General features: G+C 43.8%; 1 protein-coding gene across 1 annotated transcript in view; it reads right to left on the bottom strand.

Moving 5' to 3' along the window:
- Nucleotides 1–21744, bottom strand: part of CPS1 (carbamoyl-phosphate synthase 1, mitochondrial) — a 92280-nt gene that overhangs the window by 28747 nt on the left and 41789 nt on the right. The window contains exons 21-25 of the mRNA XM_009996927.1: nt 18513–18631; nt 7699–7840; nt 5822–5887; nt 5195–5258; nt 1678–1859 (exon numbers count right to left, since the gene is read on the bottom strand). Of these exons, the coding sequence (XP_009995229.1) occupies nt 1678–1859; nt 5195–5258; nt 5822–5887; nt 7699–7840; nt 18513–18631 (573 nt within the window). The remainder of the gene's footprint in view (nt 1–1677; nt 1860–5194; nt 5259–5821; nt 5888–7698; nt 7841–18512; nt 18632–21744) is intronic.

Here is a 21744-nt window from a genome sequence, read left to right as displayed (position 1 = left end):
GAGACCATTCTCTTTTGTTGCTACTTGAGAAAAATGTTCTAGAACAGCTGAGTATTATTTCTTTCAGAATTTATTAGACAGCACAACCCTAACTTGGGATGTTTAGACTCAGACCCTGATGGCTTTAACACCTTTAGAGCAAGCATCACATTGCTTTTCATGCCCAAGTCAGAGCAGCAGAATCCTCTGTCAACTCCTGGCCTCTCTCTTCTCCCTCATTTTATTCCCAACACCTCAGCTCCTGCTGCCTCCTTCCTGCCCAATGCGAATTTCAACATGCATACATTCTTCTTTTCACTTATTTTTCTTACCCAACTTGCTAATTACTAGCACTACATGTTTACATAACTAGTTGCTCTCTCATCACCTATCTCCACCTTCTCTTTGATCCTGCAGTAATTAGATGCTGTGTTTCATAAGTGTTATTTGTCTGACAAACTGTCACATCACTTCTCTTCCTGCCTCAAGTTCAGAAGTTCAGTTTTGCTTAAGTAAACAAGAGTTCAATGTCTATAGAGCTGAGCTACATGGAAAATCCTAAAGCATTAAAAAATCAGCCATTAATACTCCAGAGAGTCAACAGTCTTTTGACCTGTTCTAAATATGTGCTTTCCAGTTACAGCCTCTGTTTTTACATAAATATAAAGAAGAGGTAAAACAACACGTGAAAATTGGGAATTATCAAGATGCAACTGAAAAATGGTCCTAAAGAGTATTTTTCAGATAGTTTCAGAACAGAGCCTAGAGACTGGGATTTGAATTCAGGTGTGCTTTTGTGCAGTTCCAAATTTGGGAATTATCAAAATGTAGCCAGGTTATAAAATTATTTTAGCAACTCGCACAGATTCACAAAGGAGATGAGCTCAAAATTGTCACATACTTGGAAAAAAAAGCCAATAAAAATCAGAAGTTTGACATGACCTGGGTTCTGCAAAGTTGCTTCAGCAAGTTACAGGATGAACTCACACTGAATTTCAAGAAAGATGACATTTCTGCCAGTTCAGCTGGCATGAGGCACTGGAGATACTGGGTTCAACTGCTCATATCATATATCCTTCCATCAAGAAGTCTGTCTGCAACTCCTCTCCATAGCTTAGTATCAGCATTTTTGAGCACTTGAAACCTCTTGACAGACAAGTGCAATGTCTGGATCAGGAGCTGGAACATGTTCTGGTTTGATGGCAATTCCAATGACCCTTCATGACCTGCCTGCCTGCTGGACCACATCCACCACACTGCCACTGTATTGCAAAGCCAAGACTGCAAGTTCTTGAGCACACATTAGTTAACATGATGCACACAACTTGTCCTGCTTGCTTCAGGGGGAGCACTTGTGTTTACAGTCAAGGATATGCTTAAGTGCTAACACTCAGCACCACAAGGGCAGAACAATTTGTGCAATAAATGACTGTGCAGCAAATTAAATCTGCTTGTAAATATTGCACAATATGGCACCTTGCAAAATAATTTAATATTTATTTGGCATTCGTTATTGAGCAGTCTGCTAGGAACATCAACGATGTGTAAAATGCAGCATTGGGATGCAAACCAAACAGCTTTTGCTAGCAAGCTCTCCCCCTTCCCCTCAGCTGCTCTGCCAAAGCAAGCTAGTGACAGGAATTTTGAAAAGTTTGGTCTGCTTCATGGATTTTTGTTGCTGCTTCTGCTGTTCTTTACCTCATATTGGTAGATGTCCAAGATCCTTTCCAATGACAGCTCCTCGAAGTACAGTCTGTCACACTCATCAAAATCTGTGCTCACAGTCTCCGGGTTGCAGTTCACGACGACGCTGCGGCTGCCAAGCTGACGCAGCGTGCGGATACTGGAGACAGCACACCAGTCAAACTCCACGCTGCTGCCTGCCAGGAGACAGAACATTGGGCAAGTAAAGAAGGGTCCAGAGAAGAAAACACAAACAGACCTTCTCAGCACACAAGCTTAAAAAGAAAACAGCATTGCCTCCTCTCAGCTAAAAGCAAGAAACCTCGTTGTCCTACCATGGAAATTAATCATCCACAAACATGAGCTTCCCAGCACAACAGGTACGTTGTCCCAACTGCTCAGGAGTGACAGGCCTCTAACACATCTGTCACCCTGCACCCATAAACACTGGTGTCTGCTCTTGCTGCCCACCCAGCTACTACTGTCCCCCAAACAACAGGCCTCAAGATGAACTTCAGAGGCAGAAGTTTAGACGTGAACAAACTGAGTGCGTGTTATTATGAGACAGTACTGTTTACTTGAGGAAGCATGAAGCATTTGTACAGATGTGGTTTAAAAAAAAGGAGTCTGAAGTGCTTTTTACCTTTCAGAAGTGCAGAGTGCAGCTAACCTAACGACAGAAAAATTACAGCTCAGTGGGTCTGACCTTCCTGTGCACTGACTCTAGATACAGCAAATGGGTTGCATAACACTTTCAGAGCCACCCTGTGGTCTTTGTCTCTCAGTTTAAAGGCCACAGTGATTATGGCAACACTGTGGGGCAAACACTGTCCTGAACCCTGAGTAACCACTGTGACCACCTCTAAAAGGAAGAGGCACAGAGGGAGTCACCAAGCACTTGAGTGAGCAGCAGGACTTGGGCAAGCTGCAAGGCTTCAGGCGATGCTGGAGTCCAGACTTGCACTAACAGCTGCTGTCCCATAATTTCTACACTCAAACATCTAAGAGAGGTACCATAAACAAAGAATGAAATGTAGTAAAAAACAATTATATAGTTATGCTTACAGCCTACAAGAAAACCTTGGCCTCATCAAAAATGTGTTCACAGACATGACATGATCGTTAACCACTGATAGTATTTTTTTAATATATAATTGTGTGACAACATACACTGGAAATTCAAGCTGTGCTTAATTGCTGCCTCCACCACCTAGTCACAAACAAATGGCTGTCACAGGTCACTCCCTGACAGGCACACAATTCCCTACTTTTGTCAGACCCCAAAGCATGCCTAAGTCTCAGCTAAAACCCCATAAAAAGTGAGAGAAATCAAGTCTGAAACCAGGTATTTCCCAGAACAGACGCCAGCTTCTTGGTCCCTTTTTGTATTCTACCTCCACTATCCAAGTATTCTTATACACACAATAAACATCAACTCTAAGACACATTGGTCATCTGGAGTCCCCATCTGACTGTTTTAGACACAACCTGGGAAAACAGCTGAACACTTGTAAGTGTATTCCAGCCATATCCAGTAATGATCATGTCCAAACAGTAGTAGGAAAAGGGAAGACAGCAAATAATTAGTAATACTGGTAATGACTGTTGTAACCCAAACACACACTGCTACTCAGAAGATAATTCCTCCATCAATACAGATATGCTTTTGAGCTAACTTTAAAGTCTCAATCATCTGAAATGTATTAATTTACAGAGCACTCTGCTGGTCCACACAGCCAAACAACTTATTTTATACTTCCTCAGGGCTGCCTTTCACACAAACAAATGCCCCTCCCTGGAGAGGAAATGCCCTCCTGGCAGCAAGTGAAGAGAGAAACATGTTGAATGCATGAGCAATATCTGCCCAGAGCACAGGTCACTCACTGCAGCTCAGGCTCTCTGTGAGCCAGAGGCCTTTCATGAAAGGTTTGCTTCAAAGCAAACCCTGAATTTGAAGAGTGTGCAACTGTGCTGATTCACACCATGTTTCTATTCAGTGCATTAGTTAACAAGAAAACATCAAAAAAAGATACTTCCTTTTGGATAATAATTTTAAACGAAGAATACAGCATGACTTGTGAAACTACCTCACACTTCCCCCAAATAATTTTATTTCTTTCCAAAAGTGCTAACAAACTCAACACTTTCCTGTAATACATTTAAAAATATTTTCAAATCAAATCCATAAAGTTGTTTTTGCTTTTTTTAATCTAAAACTCAGTTTTCAAAAAGGAAAAAATAATATTTTTTTTAAAAAAGTAATGTCACATGTTTAAGTTCCAACCAAATAAGTGAGTCCTTTCTGACCAGTTCCTGTTTTATAAATGCAAATCCACAAAGAACACTAAGTGAATCCCACTGCATTTTGACTACAATTCTGAAAGCATGGAGGAAAAGTTTGCTGCTTCCTTTCCTTCAAAAGAAAAAAAATGAAATCAACTTGGCATTTGCACCTAGAAAAAAAAAAAAAGTTCTAAAGATGCAAGTAGTGGTTTCCTTTAGCAGCCTTTAGTTGGTTGCAGCTTCTTCCAAATATTGTCTTGATCTAATCAAAGCAACAGAGCAGGTAAGACCACAAGCAGGCCTGTTGGGCTAATGCAAACACAACTAGGAGTCTTAGGTGAACAGTGCAAAAGGAATTCACAAACATTCCATCAGATTATTAAACAATACTGCCATCCTTTTTAGGTTCATTTTTTTGTAACCACGCTTCACAGCACGTTGACTGGCAAATGTGTTCACAAAAAAATTAGCATAATCATGGAGTGTTCCTCCTGATTTCACTAAACTCAATGTTTATGCTGGAATGCAAGCTCAAAAAAGACACATCCTACAAACAGTAACAGGAGTGTGGCACATGGACCTGTCCATCCAAGCAAAAGAAAAGGACAGTTTTAAATTTCAGCTTTCAAAACCCATTACCACGACTTGTGAGATGCAGAGCAGAAATATTTCTGAATAAGAAGCATTTTTTTTTCTCAGTAATTAGAAACTTTTTGGAAGGATCAATGAAGAGAAGTGAACGTCACCATATATAGAATTCAGCAGTCTGTCTACCCAGTACTCACAGCTATGAGGAAACTCTTATGCTGCATAATCATTTGAGTGGGCTGAAACAGCAATACAGAATATTGCTTATACTAGAGCAGCTGAATAGAACAAAATATTTTCTTAAGTCACCTACACTTACAGCAGTAAAATGCACAGGACACAAGGACATAGTCATGAGCTGGGAGACAACATCTAAGGTAACATATGCAAAAAGTAATGTTAAAATGTTCCCCAAAACATTGTGGAAATCACCAGTAAGTAGCAAGTGAAAAGTAATAAAATTCTCCTGTTTTTTCCAGGGCATGAAATGAAGTCTCCAAGCAAGCATAAAAGACAAGCCTTGCATTAGGAATTGATGTCCTGTGCACTGTGCTCTGGAGGGTTTTGTCACCATATAAGAAGAGGAACAGATGAACCACAAGAATACCTGAAGAAGGCTGGAGGGTGCAAAGAGAACAGAGGAGTTGTAAGAAAGATTTACCTATGTGATACGGCCCACAGCCCAACACCATCACTCCACTGTCATCAAATTTTACATCGTGTTCCTGAGAAGGGAGGGAGAAAAGTCATTAGGATCTGTGCTCCACAGCACCTAACTCCATGCTTTTCAGAATAAACAGTTTCTGGTGCTCAGGCCATAATCCAACAGTCTGACCCTTCAGGGCTCAAGTCTGATCTCATTTACTGCACTGTAAATCAAGTGCAACTCTATGGGAATTAGTGGTGATGCAGCCAAACCAAAGGAGACACAACTGCTCTGATTTTAGCAGCTTAAGGAGTTGCTAAGCTTCACATAAAAATAATGCTAGGATGAGAGGAGTGAAACATGAGTGCTGCATTCCCACCACCTGACCTGTGCACAGAGGACACAAGTACAGGTGATACAGAACAGGATCACAACAACACTGGGGCACTAACATTAAAAGCACTGGATCAGCATTTCAGTGAGAGCAAGTTACAGGCTTGCTGCAAGGGGATTATGCATAACACTGTCCTAAATAATTGCTACAAAGCCCAAAACATGTCTGAGATCCCCAGAAATAACATGGCACAGGGGAAAGAGATCAAACTAGAGAGCAGTGAGGCTGCTGTCTCCAAATATGCCTACCTGTCCATTGTACGTGACGTAGAGGTAATTGGTTACTGCCGGGTACTCTGCTGCCAGCGTGTCAATCTGTGAGGAAGAAGAGGAGGAACTGTGACTTGGCCAGCATAGGATCTTTCTTACATGCAGGAGTTTTGGGGTTTCTCTTTCCTCCCTTTCCTTTACTCCTCTTATTTCCGTCCTATTATTTTCCCAGCATGTCCTTCCTCTGAAGGAAGTGATCTGAGCTGTCTGACACTGGCAACACAGCAGACTCCTGGCCTTCCCCCCAGACCTTACAGTTCAGTCCACAGCAGAGTCTGCCATCTCCTAAGCTGCAGTTTTAGCTCCACACCTCTCTGGTAAAACACCTTCACAGCCCAGGAACTTTCCCCATCCACCCTGCACTCTCTAGTTAGTTTGGCATCATTAATGACACAGATCTCTGTTCCTCCAGGTCTCCTGTCCTCATTAGCTGTACCATCTGGGATCTTCTCACTGTACTCTTGACCCCATCTTACTGCCACACTGAATACAAACATGTTCACAGGATCACTTCACTTGGAGATCATGCCAAGGAGCAGCCAGCAGTGCAAGTACTATGTATTTATGTTACAATATAACTCGTGCTTTGATAAGGAAATGGAAAACAAAGCAAGAATCATTTTGAACCACCCTGTATATGTATACGTTTTCAACAATTTCTTACTTAATTAGTCACCAGAGAGCCCAGAAGAATGATTTGCCTACAAGGCTATTCACAAACTGTTTATGTCAACTACTTATTGCATGCTATACATGGTAACTAGTCCATCTAGGTCACCAGCAATTGCTGAAGTTCCCTGAATGAACAGCTGAAATATTACTACACAGAATATTGAACAGGCAACCACATTACAGAAGTCATGACATGAATTTTTACATGATACACCATTTAAAAATCTGTTGAATCTTCAAGCATTTTCAGGAATCCCCTCTGGCTGTTCAAATCCTTGCAAATAATGAAGAATGTTGACCTTACGTCACTGGCACTATGCCAGCGTCTGCTGCTCATTACTGTTGCTAATACTGCAGCTTGTACTTCATGGCTCAAGAAGAAACATATGCTTTGAAGCCAGAAATGCAGCCATAAGTAGAATGACCTCATTAAGGGTACCTTGGCACACAAATCAATCCAGTGCCATATACAGCTAAAAGAATGCAGCACAAGACCAGGCACATTTCTGTAGATCAGGGGAGGATGTAGAAGGAAAACAGCAGCTGGGGAACAGAAGGAAGATTGGGAACCTGGAACCGGGCCTGAGGATACAGCTGGGCTCTTTCAGAAACAGCCAGTAGCTTGGGTTGGGTTTTTTTTCCCCTTCAAGGACAAAAAAAAAAACCAAACAGCTGGTGGCATTTTAATACCAACACACCTTAAATGCAGCACTCCTGGCACTTCCATGAATACTGGATGAGCTCATTACACTCATGCCATCACAGTGCATAGCAAATGAACCCGTAACAATAGCACACGTCAAATAAAGTACAACCCTGTAAAAAGTTACTACAAAGAGAAAAAACATACTAGATTTTTCATGGTCACACCTTGGTGGGCCAGCAGTCTCAGCCTTCCCCTGAAGCCAGATAGCTGCACTTCCCCCTCAGCCACACCAAATATGAACAAGAATATTCTGAGTCTCTCTTAGGGAATGTTCATGCCATCATGCCTGCAGTACAGAAACAATAGCTATGTGGGTGAAAATTTGTCTCCTGTAATGTCAATGTCAAAACTCCCATGGATTTTAACAGAGCCAGGGGTTCTACTTTGTTTACCCTCCACTGTTTCTAAGAACATGGAGGTCTCCTGCTTGTTGTGCTCTTGGAAGCCCCCACCGTGAACAGTGATGTTTCTCACATACCTGTTTCACCCAGGGCACTATATTCTTCCTCAGTCTCAGCTGCTGGCACTGGACTTCAGTCAGCTTCAGGCATTTCCCAATCTGTTTGTCAGAGAACCCGATTTGTTTGGCTCTTCTCAGTGTCTCTTCTGGAACTGTTTCACTGAGATTCAACAAGAAAAACACCTCTGTGTAAGGCATTACAGGAATACTTGTAAGATATATGAGTGCTTGTGTCTTCCATACTGCACAGAGTAGCTACAGGATCGTGCACATAAAGGCAAGAAAAGGAAGACCACCCAGCTAAGCTATGCAATCCTCATACATAAAAGATCTTTTTTGACACTGGATGCCTGCCACAAATACCTGTAAGTTCAACTCTACAGACAGACTGCTGATGCTAGGAAGTGAAACACTTTTTGCTCCTTGCATTTTTTGACAGGAATGGGTGACTCAGGATGAGGTCCATCATCTCCCAGGCAGCAATCTCCACCAGGCTAGAACAAAGTCATCAAATGCACTACTGTCTTTGGTATTAGTGCCTCCACTGATACATTTAGCATCCGCACATCTCCATGACCAAACTCCAATTCCATCTCTTCAATTCCATTCCTCCTCCCAGTCCAAAACTTAAAATATAGGCCTCACCAGACTGGGCTGGATCAGCAGTTATCTATGTACTTCCATCTCCTGCTTCTCATTCCAGCTGTCCACTCCCCACAAAGTCATGACATTCCCGAAGCTCTGAATGAGCCATCCAGAAGTATGATTGTAGCCTGGCCCTGCTGAGCGGGGTCACAACTTGCCTCAGAACACTACAATTTGTCCCAGGCAAGCCCATCTTTCTGGTGTTAAGGATGCCCTGCCTACCTCCAGAAATGGCCAGTCTTTTGAAAAAAGATCTGACTTCAGAGATACAAAGTAGAAATGAACTTCAGAGGCTCATATGCAGGGCAGGCTTTTCCATCTGACAGCCTTAAGTGTACTTTTTTTCCCTATCATTTGTGCTGCTTCTTGCATTACAAAAAGGGAGAGAGTGAGACAGACAGGATAAAGCAGAAGTACCTTTTTTTGTTTTCTATTTGCAATCAGGGCCTCTCAATACTTCCCTATGTTCTTATTTTCCTAGTTTTGCTCTTCAGGACTTCTTACTGCAAAAACATTGCTTTCCCTGGACATCTCTGCAGCTCAACAGTTTCTTGCCCATTCTGCTTTTGGACTTGCTTAATCTTCTCCCTTTCGCCCATCTTTTTTTTTTTTTTTTTTCCTCTTTCTTTTTTCTCTGCTATACTGTATTTGTTACATTTTGGTTTGACTCCCACTATAGTCCTTATAGTTTCTGCCTGTCTTTGTTTCAAAGCTACCTTTCCTAAGCTTAGCTTTGGCAAAAACATGAAAAAAGCTTATGTATTTTTATCAGCACTTCTGCTTTTCATCTTCATTGCCAAGAGCATCCTTGCTTGCCCAATAAATCAATATTTTATGAGCAAGCAAGCTCTGAATCAGGAAAAAGGAAATGATTAACAAACAAGCAATTTTCCTAAATCAGAGCTTCTGAATTATGTCCTTTGCTTGATGGTATTTTTAAATAAATAGCATTATGTTATTTGAGTGGGAGGAGAGGGCTAAGGCCGCTTTTATTGGAAAGTGTCAGGAAGCTGAAGCATGAAAGAGAGTCACTGGATTGAATTTTCCACTCTGGCTTAGGCACGGAGCAGCTCTGCTGCCCTTGGTGAAATCAGGCTGCCATAAAACAGGTGAGAGTCACAGAGCTGACAAACCAGCTGTTCTGAGAGCAGAACTGGGGACCAGAAACTTCTGGGTTCAGATCCCTGGGTAGATGCATTTTGCTCTATGAATTCCCCTGCACCACCTCTCCATCCCCTGCAATATGAGACCAGAGTCCTCCACGTGCCTATAACAGCAGAGCAGCCAGCTAGTGAGGGTTTGCAGCAAGGCAACACTCCCTGTAACTGCTGTCCCCTGCACTGTGTCCCAGCCTGGCATCAACAACCAGCCTGCTCCATCACCAGAGAACTCCAGGCAAGAGTACCACCTACAACCCTACATCTGCTCCACAACCCTCCACCACAACAGCATTTTTGCTCCAGCAGATCCCGCTCTTTTTGCTAGTGTCACTCAAATTGAGCTTCCTGGGTTTTGGATTGAGTTCTGGGTGCAGAAAGGCTTCCCAAAGTAAGACCCACTTTGCAGCATCGCAGTACATTGAAGCCCATGGCTCCCACACACTAAACACCTCTCGACCACAAAACTCTGCTTCTCTTCAGCCCTTTCTGCTGGCTGATTCCAGCTCAGAGACAGGACTTCTTGCATAAAATGTGAATGACAGAACTGAAGGCATGGATTTGTGCTTTACAGGAGAAGACATAGCAAACAAAACCTGCCAGTTCTCTGGCAAAACAGGTACTAGCCTATGCCAGCTACTAAGAACACAGCCACGGCAGATTTATCTCCTAGATTCAGCAAGTACGAGTGAGCAGACCTGATAACCTCAAGAAAATGAGCCTGTCTCTGTGCAGTTTACTCCCTTGCTCTCCCTCCCTTTTGCCTCAGAAACACACAAAGCTGGCTGTCATTTAATTACTGACAGGGAAAGAAAATTGCCTTCATTTGCAGCTTGTTTCAATTCAGGTTTTTTTGTATCTCATTATAACAGTATCACTCATCGTCATCACCCCCCAGCAGGATGGGCAGAAGAGAAGCAGTGATTATTTGGTGACATGATTCATTTCCCTTGGGCTAGCAGTTTAAATTAGGTTAGGACACTTACTAATCCATGCAAAATGGTAACCAGTTTTGTACAGGACAACCAATGTGCAAAAGAAAAGCTGAGTACCTAGAAGGGAAATAAAACCATGCATTTTTTTCCTCTGCCACTTCCAATGTGTGATAAAGAAAAGATAAGAGATGTAGCTTTCAAAGTGGCTATTAAGAAAGATGTGGTAGGAACCTCTATTCAAGCAGCACATAGACAGGAAGGGTTTTCTCATTTCTCACTGCCATGGAGGCAGCTTAATATGGAAGAAACTCACCCAGCTCACAAGCCTAGAAAGGCTAGAACTGACAACCCAGCCTGGGGATGTAACAGTTTTGCCATTTAATACTGTCACAGAAAATCAGTCAGAGCCAAAGGCCCAGCAGTGCCGCTTTCTGAGCACTTGAAACCAGAATCTGCCACAGGATAAGAAATTGCCAAAAGCCTCTGAGGCAGCTCCCAGGGATTTGGAGGCATAACATGAACAAGGGGCAATCAGAGTAAGCCAGCAGAATTGCTCCACTACATTTAAAGGAACTGCATCAGAGAGCTGCAAACCCTCAGCTCTGGTAGGGAAATCAAGCTGCCTCTTTGCATATACTGGACACATAGCTTCATACCTGGATAATTTCAATTTACTAATCAGGGTAATTTTTAGCATTTATAACTCAACTCTCATTCAAAGAACAAAAAACATTCAGACAGGATGGTAGGGTGATGCTTCTCTTACAGATAGCAAAACTGATGTGCACATAGGTGAAGGGGTGGTGATATTTAAGTTCCAGCATTTCCACCACCTCTGCTCATAGACAGCCTTTCAGACCTGCTAGAGACACAAAAGCCATCAAGAGCAGAATCAGGCTGGTCTCTCTGAACGCCCCAGTGCAAATAACCCTTCCACGAGCCCACCAGAAATCCAACACTAAAAAGAGAAAAAAACAATTTGCTCTTCTGGCTATTCCCAAGCACATGATCCTGTCCCTACATCATTGCCTCCAACTTTCCCCTGGAGAATCACTTACTTTTCAAACACAGAACAAAAAATTCTTCCAAAGATTAAACTGCCTCACTGGTTTATAATCAATCCTGAAAAAAGGCAAGATTAAGTGCCCATGGTTCCAGACTCCTATAATGCTCCCTTTTTTCCTAACCTTTGCAAATGACAGTCAGAAGTTTTAGAGCTTCAAAACCAGACGATTAGAGTTTTGCACACTGCCACGATCATTTAGTGGCTGTTCACGTCCTCAGAAAGCTAAAGTCCCCTGCATATTTTGCAGTTTATAAACAATACAAGCTTTTCCCAAACCTTGCTTGTGGCTCTTTTTCAGCTTTCAGTGTTGATTTGTTGTTGCTTTTTGTTTAAAATTCCACCCTGTCATCTTTGGAACTCCATCCACTCACTTCTTCAATAATAAACGATTAAAGGGAAATAGAATAAATTCCCCTTAATGAGGAAATTTTCACCTGGCACAGAGGACCTGGGGAAATCTGTTAACTGACTAGAGGAATGCTGGCAGCATTGCAATTATGAGAAGAACTCGCTCCAGCACAGTCCTCTCTTCCACTTGACTGGCTTTCATCTGATCCACCAGTTTAGGAGTAATGGCAAACAAACGTCCCACAGAAAGGGACAAAGTACTCTTTTTCTTGTCACCCAAATCAGGCTCTGCTTCATTTTACAAATGGTGTCTAGCTTATGCCCATACACATGACTTAGGTGCATGTTAATGGGTCCTGATCAAAAGGATCAGGAATATTTTGTGAATGCAGGGCCAACGCCTGAGCTGGGAGCAGTTGGGACACAGCTATTGTGTCAGTCAACATCTGCCCTGTAAGCCCACAGGCTCACCCCTGCAGGTCACCTCTGGTTTATCTCAGCAGCTCTTCATGTGGTTGGACATGCACAAAGACACTGCAAAGATGAGCACATGCCAGCTCAGCCTGCTAGTCTTGAAGTCAGCTCCTCCTCAATCTGGAGGGGGTGTATTTAAGCCCAGACTATAGTTTCACTGAGGCAAGCAAAGTGGACCAAAACCAAGAAGCACTGGAATCTTAAAGCCTTATGCCTGCCTAGTCCTGAGAGAGCTCACCCTTTCAGTCACAGACCTGGGGGGTTTCAAAAGCCTACTTGAATTCAGGCTGGTTTAGGTACAGACACATTCTTGCTTTTTTCCTCTTTGTCCAGCTTTAGGGCTTTTTAGAACTTTAGGGCTCCTAGTGGCTTCCTTTATCTCTCCTGATGTTTCACAAGATTTTGAACACACTACAATTAAAATAATAAGATCAGTGTACAAATTCTCTCCCTGTTCCTCTTCTCAAGGAGACAGATTGTTACCACTAGCACTCCTGAGCAACTCATGAGATGACTGACAAAAAGCTGTCAAAGGAGCATTTAGGGAAGCAGGAGCTACAAACCAGCACATCTTGCTCATTGAACAACTATCACTCCACTGCTCTGCATCTTTAACATACAGGTTCCTGAGCCAATAAATCTCATTGTGGACATCTTGATTTAAGTAACAGGAACCTCACACTGCACCCTAAGACCTAGAAGACTCACAGCTAGGATTAACTGATGTGCTGAAGCAGCAGCTCACACCAAAACACAGCTAAGAAATGGGTCATAGATGCTTCTTCAAAGCCTATTTTCTAGTCCCAGCGTAAGAGGGCTTTGAGGTCTTTCCTGCTCTGTCATGGTACAGACTCCTCTGCTTCTGGTATTGTACCTACTGGATACAGATTCCCCAATGGCTTTTAAAGGACAATACCCATATTTCATCTACCATCTACCCATATTTCATCTAGGAAAAAATAGCACAGAGTGTTTTACAACTGTACTGCTTTGAAAGAAAATAAGGCTGTGAAATCATTACCAATGGCTCTGTAAGACAAATAGGAAGTATCTTGTGTCACATCCACACAGAGCACAAACAACAGCACTGAACAGCTGGTTACATTGTAGTCTCCTCATGTACTGAGATCCTAATTTGTTCCTGAGTCTTTCCTGCCCCGGAGTTCACAAATAAGACAGAAGTAATCTTCCCAGTTAGTTAAAAGCGAGTACTACAAACATGTCAGTGATAGTCCCTTCAAACAGTATCAATCAGCCTTATTTAGTGTCACTGAACCTGCTCCACTTTACACCACAGAAGATCTGACTTATGCTCTCTGACCTATCTCAAAAGTATGCAAGTCAGCAGAAACACAGGCTTTGAGAAGAGCAGGTGTGCAACCACCACTGTGGAAGAGCACAGCACAGGTTATTGATGGTCTGTCTGATCTTTCCTTCATTTTTTCCCAGGTCACCTGCTGGAGCTGAGTTTTAACTCCAGCACCTGTATTGCTGTGGCTGCACAGTCATGTTTTGAAACCAAGTCATGCTTCCAGCAAGCAGCTTTCAAAGCACACCTTTCACAGAGCCAAGGAATTCACGCTTTTAAAAGGAATTCACAATAAACAACTTCTTCCATAGGTCACTGAGTAGATCACCTGGCTACAAATGCTGGGCTGAAGTCTGTCTGCATGCCCACAATTTTTCTGCTTTCCCTTCTATTAACCCATGTCTCTTTAGGAAGGGCAAGAGCAATGCTCCAGACTTCACTTACCCATTTCAAGAAAAGCACAGACCAGGAGGAGTTTTCACTCAATGACCACCAAGCAAGGACACATCTTCCTCCAAAACAAAGCTTCCAAGTATGAAGTTATCAAAATGTGATTGGTGCCATCAGATTTTAGAAGGCTGAGTTTAGTTCACTGCTCTGCCAGACTGTCTTTGAGGCTTTGGGCAAGCTTATCATCTCCAAGCTTTTGCTTCTCAACTGTGAAATGAACAATTATCATGCACCTGATTTCTCACTTGAATTCTACTTTACAGCCCTTTACCAATATTAACATGTTCCTCTTTGGACAATATACTCACACTTGAGTCTGTTGCAAGATGGTTCAATCTCCCCTGGCTCCTACTCAGATCTTCCCCAGCAGTGACCTTGACCCCAGTACCTCTCCTTTTACCCCATCACCTCTCCTTTTACCCCATCCACATAAGCTCCCAAGTAATGGCACACACACTCAGTTACAGGCCCAACCGCTACAGAGATGCCTCAAGTGCACAAGTCCTACTGATTTTTAACAAGGCCTTTTGTCCCCACATCACCTGGGGAGTGATGATTTCACCATAGCTGCCTAGCTCTTTACCTATACTTAATGATATATGTTGCACATTCTCCTTGCATACAGCCATAGTTCTCAGAAATGACAAAAAAGAACAGATCAAAATAACCACGGCCACATGCCAACAAACCTTCAATGCAGATGGTTGAAGTACAGATGCAAATTCCAAAGAGGCTTTGCCTTGCACCCAGACCTCCATTGTCTTAAGTTAAACATGCCTCAGATGATACTTCCAAGCCTGGCCTTCATCTGTGCTCTTGGGGATTATGATGTTACCGGAAACTACTGCAAATGGGACTTGTTCTGGCCTGGGTCCATAACCCTGGCCTGAAAGTCACATCTCAGTCCTCACTGCCTCAGAGAACATGGTCTATTCAAATTTCCACCTCCTTCATAAGCTGTCAGTCTGATGAACAGCTCACAGGACAGGTGAGGCCAGACAGAATTTCCTGATAACAGCATATCTTATTGCACTGCCACTGCTCTGGACACCATCACCTATTCCTGGACTGACAGCATGGGATGGTGCTTGCTCTTTCCATTTGTGTATGTATATATGGCCTGGTTTGTGTGAGTGCCTGGTGGGGAAGGTTATAGTTAAAGACTACATTGCAGAGGCTATGAAGGTAATCAGTCAAAAACCAACAAAAAACCCACAATCTAAGTTTCCACTTAAAATGAAAAATATGTAGGTCACAGGAGAAACAGCAGAGGCAATGTTTGACATGTGAGTGATATTACTGGATATTCTTGTAAGTACTCTCAAAATGGCTTTCTTTTCCCAACTCAACTCAGGCCATTTGCCTTCCTGCAGCCAAATCACATAACCTGAAACAACTCTTTCTCCATCTTAGAGAGCCCAGAGGCAGAGTGAAATGGAAACATTGCTGCAGCATGACAAAAGTGATACTGTCTCATCAGGTTCAATCTTCTTTGGAAAGAAGTTTGCTGAGGCAAGCATAAATGGGGCAGAAGGTGCCCTTCCCAGTCTCCACTTTCTCTGCAAATGGCTGGACTTGCCTGTACACCACTTAGAACAGACAAACATTTATAGGTCAAAAAGGTTTTTTCCCCCTATAACATTATCCCATACAACTTCTCAAGCCTGGAAATGGATTCCCTGCACAAATTGGTGAGGCCTTCTGCTCACCTCACTCCACACGGTGAGGACGCAAGGCAGCAGGCAGAGTGTGAATGTTGCCTGCTGCACTGCTCACAAAGGCCTCCACCTGTCTCTGATCCCTCTTCCCCATCTGTCTGTCCTATCCACTTGTTCTAGCTCTAAATTTCCTCTTGGCAGGAACCAGCTCCTTATTACCAATCTCTACAACAGCTCTGCAGGAGCCCAAATCAAGACTCTTGGCACAGGTGTTACTCCAACTGCATCCAAAACCTCACTGCAAAGAACCCCCAAACCAGAGACAAAGAAGAAGGGATGGATTTGACCAAACAGAGAGCAAGCTTGTCATCAGTAACAGCACCTGGGAACAGGACAACTGGTTCTGGTAAGTGTATTTCAACACAAACAAAGATTTAAAGCAATGATGGTGTCACAATTCATTCTTTTCAAATCGGAAAGAATCCTGTAGCATAGGTACAACTCACGCCAGGCATGCTGGGGACTGGGAACAGCTGGCTGCAGGAGGAGCACATGTGTGCCAAGTCTCATTTGCATCACTCAATTAGCTTTCCCTTGGGTACTGCAGAGATGTGTTTCCTGATGTGGCTCACTGGACTAGTCTCTTAGTTCGAGTCAGAAGTGGTTTTCCCTGGCTCTCTGTATTTCTGTCAATGTGCCTTCAACATACTGCAGCTGGACAGTCCATGCCCTCCCTCTAATGCAGGTTGAGAGGTAAAAGTTGCTTGGCAAGGTCTGAGTGAGGGTGGTGGAGTGAAAATTTGCACAGATAAGTAAATGAGACTAAATCAATTTATGCCACCTGCAATCTGTATTGAATTGCATGAATCCACTTAAAAGAGACACAAAACTGGCTGGGTGTGATACCACCGCAAGGCTGGATACTGCAAAAGGTCTTTCTGTAGTGGGTCATTTATACACCTGCTGCCATGTCACCAGAGGAATGAAAATGTGCGATAGTACCAGGTACTGATCACATTGCTAGCAGTATCATCACCTGCCACCCACTGCAGAGAAAGGGAAAACAACTCACTGCTATAGGATAGCTCAGCACAACTAGCCTCTGTGGAGTGATCCTGGATTTACAGCAGCTGAGGACAGGGCCAACCTCTGGGGTCCCAAAGTGCATCATTCCAGAGCATGCCACTCCAAGAGTGAGGAAATCAAACTGATTGTGGGTGTATTGTTTTTCTTCCTCGCGATCTGCACGTAGATATTTAAGAAACTCAAGACAAGTGCAAGATGCCACAGATGTTACAGGGCAAACAATTGTGCAGCCAAACAATAGATTTCTGCAAATCATCAAGCTACTTCTTCTCTTGAACACCTCCCTCCGCATTTATTTTTGTTTAGCTCCAGATTCAGCTTCTTCCGGGGGGCAAGAGAGCACAAGAGCTGCTCAATTAAAACCGTGCAGCTGGTCAAAGAAGCAGAAATCACAGCAGATGCACTAACCAGCACCTCGGCGACATCCTGGCCACGGTGCGCTCCCACTGCCATCGTGTGGGGAAACGTGGTTAACACACCGAGTACCCGGAGCAGAAAATCCAGCCAACATAACGCCAACAACTCAGCAAAGAGGTTCTCCCAACCTCGTAAACCACGAAGGGAAAGCTCAAGTCAGCAAGCGGCTGGAACTGAAATACAGCTCAGAGTTTTCATTTACTGCGATCTTTCCTGCTTAGTTTTATACGGTCATTTTTCTTGAAGACAGAAGAAGATTTATATTTAAGTATGTCTGGAACTATGAATGTTTGAAAGGGCAGTATAAAAGCAACCAGTACTGCATGATCACAGCATGGCAGAAAACTCTAAAAATCAATGGCCAGGGTAGAAAAAAAATAATGCAGTTTATTTGACCCTCAGGTGTACTAAGCCAGGGCAAGTCCTGTGCTTGGAGGCTAACTCTGTCCTGGGTACATGAGCACAGCCTGCTGTTACTCCTTGCACACCATCCACATTCCCAGCCTTAGCCTCACAGATACTGCGAGGATTTTCCAAAATAAACCAGAACTTGAATAATCTCTGAGAAGAGCACTCAAGTAAATTATTTTACCAAAAAGAGTGTTCTCAGAAATTTCCTCTGTCCAGGTGAGGCAGTGAACTGGGTTTTAAGACAACACTGCTTATTTCAAGCACTCACTGATCGACTCCAGACTTTTGAGGCCCCCTCCAAGCAGTCCAGTTCTGGAGCCCCCAACACAAGAAGGACATGGAGCTCTTGGAGCAAGACCAGAGGAGGGCCACAAAGAAGATCCGAAGACTGGAACCCTCTGCTGTCAAAACACAGTGTTTGGTTTGTTCAGCCTGGAGGTAAGTAGAAGGCTCTGCGTAGACCCTACTGTGGCCTTCCAGAACCTGAAGGAGCTACCGAAAGCTGGTGATGGACTTATTACAAGGGCATGAAGTGACAGATGTGGGGGAATGTCTTAAAACTGGAAGAGGGGAGGTTTAGATTAGACATTAGGAAGAAATTCTTCACTGTGAGGGTGGTGAGACACTGGCACAGGTTGCCCAGGGAAGCTGTGGCTGCCCCATCCCTGAAAGTGTTCAAGACCAGGTTGGTCTAGTGGGAGGTGTCTCTGTCCACGAAGAGGAGCTGGGACTAGATGATCTGTAAGGTCCCTTAAAACCCAAACCAGTCTATGATTGTATGACTGCATCTATACTCAGGCTGACCACAAGTTTCCCAGCAGAAGGATCCTGAGAAGGACTGTTGTGTCTTAGGACAAGGTTGTTTGTTTTTCTTACCTGTTCAGTTCTTTCAGTATGTTCTCCATGTTCACAATGCTGCGCATCTTATACAGGAACCATTTGTCAATGGCTGTGAGTTGGTGAATGTCATCCACGGGGACTTTGTTCTCCAAGGCCTGCCAAAAACAGGACAGCACCAAACTGCCCCTTTAATACATGTTTTGTAAATACAGATTTAGTCTGCAAAGACGTAGCAGCCACTATATAGCATAAAAACACTAAGACTAAGCTGGACATATCAAAGGTTCATCTACACTAGGATCCTGTGACCCACAGCAATAGAAAATGTGCCCCTCAAGCAGTGTAGAGAGGAACCAGTCACTTCTGCACATGCCTTGGTACCAAAAGCTGGCTTCTGTTTGAATGAGAGAAATAATTTGCTTTTCACAGAGCCAGCAGCCAAACTTAAACTGATGACAACAAAGTTAGGTGGCCACTGAGTATGTGCCCTGACTACCTACAGTAGGCACACTCAGCCTGCAGTGCTGACTCCTCCACCTGTACCCCTTACCCCTCAAGATGCCTCATCTCAGGCCCACTAACAGTCTCCTAGCTGCAAATGTTAAACAGCAAGGCCCAGCTTCTCAACTGTGCAGAAACTTTTTGCTTTAGAGCATAAATCTTTATCTACCTTTGAAATACTAGGCTGAATCAAAACACACAGCCTTGAAAGACCCCTGACGCAAGGAAAAGCCCAGTCCTGGGCGACACACTGCAGCTACAGCACAGCTTGTTCTTCTCTCTCTTCACCTCAGGTTAATGTAAAGATCATTCAAATTCCTCTGCATTATCTTGCTGAAGCTATTTTTTAAATTATTCTTCTATTTTTATCAAACTATCTGCAACCATGAGGTGAAAAGGAAACTCCACAGAGTTATTATTCAAACAAGAATATTTACTGGGCACTGCAGTATTTAAAAAAATTCTCAGAGGAATATGCCACAGAGGCCCCAGTATGATTGTACTGGGGTATTTGTATCTTGATACACTGCCATTTTATATTCTTTCACTGTTACTTCTTGGGTCTCACCAGTGGTGTACACTTAGAAGTCTCCTGATAAAGCTGTAATCAACCATAATGATAATACCAGTTGGGCATCTTGGCTGAGCTGAAATAATCAGGCTCATTAATCTGTTACTACAGTAAATTGTTTTCTTGCAGGGCAGCATCTCTGGAGCAAAGCCAGAGCAATGCTACTGAAGATAACTCCAGCATTGAACTGACTTTGGCCCACTGCACCCCAGCATTATTCTTCTGAGTTATCAAGCTGTGAATGTGAGGTGGTACCATCACCACGTGCTTAAGTGGAGTGATATGGAGACTTCATGGCAGCTGAGATGCACAGGTCACTGAAGTGCTGTGCTCCAAGAAGGCACCACCTGCACAGACAAGGGATGGGTGACAGCTCTCCCATCAGGCCCTGCCAAATACTGACCCTACCTCCTACCTTTCCTAAAGAATTCCCAGGCAGCTTGCCTGGGTTTCTCTCTCACAAGTATTCTCTTGTCCTGAGTGGTAAGAAGCTGCTGACTTGAATATCCTGCATGCTCACCTGTAGCAGTGAAAATCTATAAAGCACATTTTGCTCCTTTTGAGCAAGCAATCACTTACACAGCCAACCCTCGGCTAACACTTGGCACTCATCAACCACTGCTCTTCCAAATGCCTGCAAAGAGAAGCCCGGTGTCATCAGCCATCCCGGACCACTGGCAATAACAAGACTGGGCTTCTCACATGTTTCGGGGTACAATGCTGGTGTGAGGCAATTGAACAGATTCCTTAGTTCTTTGGGGGTGAGGGCACACTGCAACATTAGTGAGATGTGTGAAGGTCTTTCTTCTGCCCATCTGTTTCCAAAAAACAAGTGCAAACTTGCATGCCTTGAGGATCTCCAACCTTCAGTCAATGGTTCCTGAGCCACACAGAGACACACAGGTAGAATGACCCCATACGCTCAATCTGCTTAGGACACTTTACTTAGAAGTCCTAGGGATCTTCAAGGTAAACTTAATACAACAAATACCTTCCCCTCCTAAATAAGAGGAGAGGGAGAGAAAGTAATCATCTGCACCTCTGTGGAATAAATCTGGAAACCGGAAGAGAATGAGTTTGCAGACAAGTCTTGCTTCCAAATCAGCACACTACAGGGGCAAATGAGGTTTCAAGGCAGAAAATCCCTGTAGGATTTGACCAGGGGCCCTGGACAGCCCTTCCATGGCTTTACTCTGTTCAGATCTGCACAAAGCAGTACACCCTAAATACACCATGGAAGAAAGCCACGGGAGCTGCAGCAGGACAGTGTGATTCTAGAGCCCTGTTCACCTTCAAGAGCATCCCATCCAGTAGGCACTGGCCTCATGCTGGCAAGCCAAGTGATCTACAGGACTGCCTTCACACTGTGAGTCAGGGAGCAAACATGATCTCCAGACCAAGCCATAGAGGGCAGCTCAGCTGCCCATGCTGTCCCTAGGGCCAGCACCCTTTTTCCTAAAGTCCCATCCCTACTCCTTACCAAAGGGAAGACTTACCTGCCTGCGGACAGGACTATAAATGCAAACTAACATGTCTGTGGTGTAGACAACTTGGAGACAAGGGCCCTAGTGTGAAACAGAGCATGGATCAAATCCACAGGGTAAGTCTTCTAAGGCCACTCGTCTACAACCTTAAGACAGCCTGGAAAAGATCTGATACAACCTGAGCAGCTCTGCTCATTCTTGCAGTACTCATCCACTCCGGCCAAAGAACTAGTCTCATCTACTTCAGCCTCTCTTCTAATGGTTTCTTTTACCTTACAACAGGGAGTATCACTACCGCAGGAATAGCTCTGAATAGCAGCTGAACTCCCATCCCTTTCACTCATGCAGTTGCTGTTTTCATCATCCAACAGACAAAGGAGAGAGAAAAAATAAAAAGCCTTGGAGAGCTGACTAGTGGGGCTTGGGGAGGAGAAGACATACAAGAAGCTCCTTCGTGTTCCAAACAAAGCTGATGTCTAACAGGGACTAACTGTTGGCTGTTAAATGTCAGCAAGCTGGAAAGGGATTTCCAGGCAGGCAGGCTCAGCTGCCAGAAGTACCTCTTGCTGATACTGCTTGCCTCAGTGATTAACGGGGATGAATTAGTGCACTGTGTCAGGCAGAGCCTGCTCTTTACAGGGAGGGATTAAGACTTTGATCTTGGTTTTTTTGACATCTTCTGGTGAAAATGCCACCAGCTGGGAACACCCTG

Source organism: Chaetura pelagica, unplaced genomic scaffold (assembly GCF_000747805.2).
Source record: "Chaetura pelagica isolate M959 unplaced genomic scaffold, ChaPel_1.0 scaffold300, whole genome shotgun sequence".
NCBI lineage: Eukaryota > Metazoa > Chordata > Aves > Apodiformes > Apodidae > Chaetura > Chaetura pelagica.
Note: the sequence above shows the minus strand (reverse complement) of the source record. Positions and strands in the feature narration are given on the sequence as shown.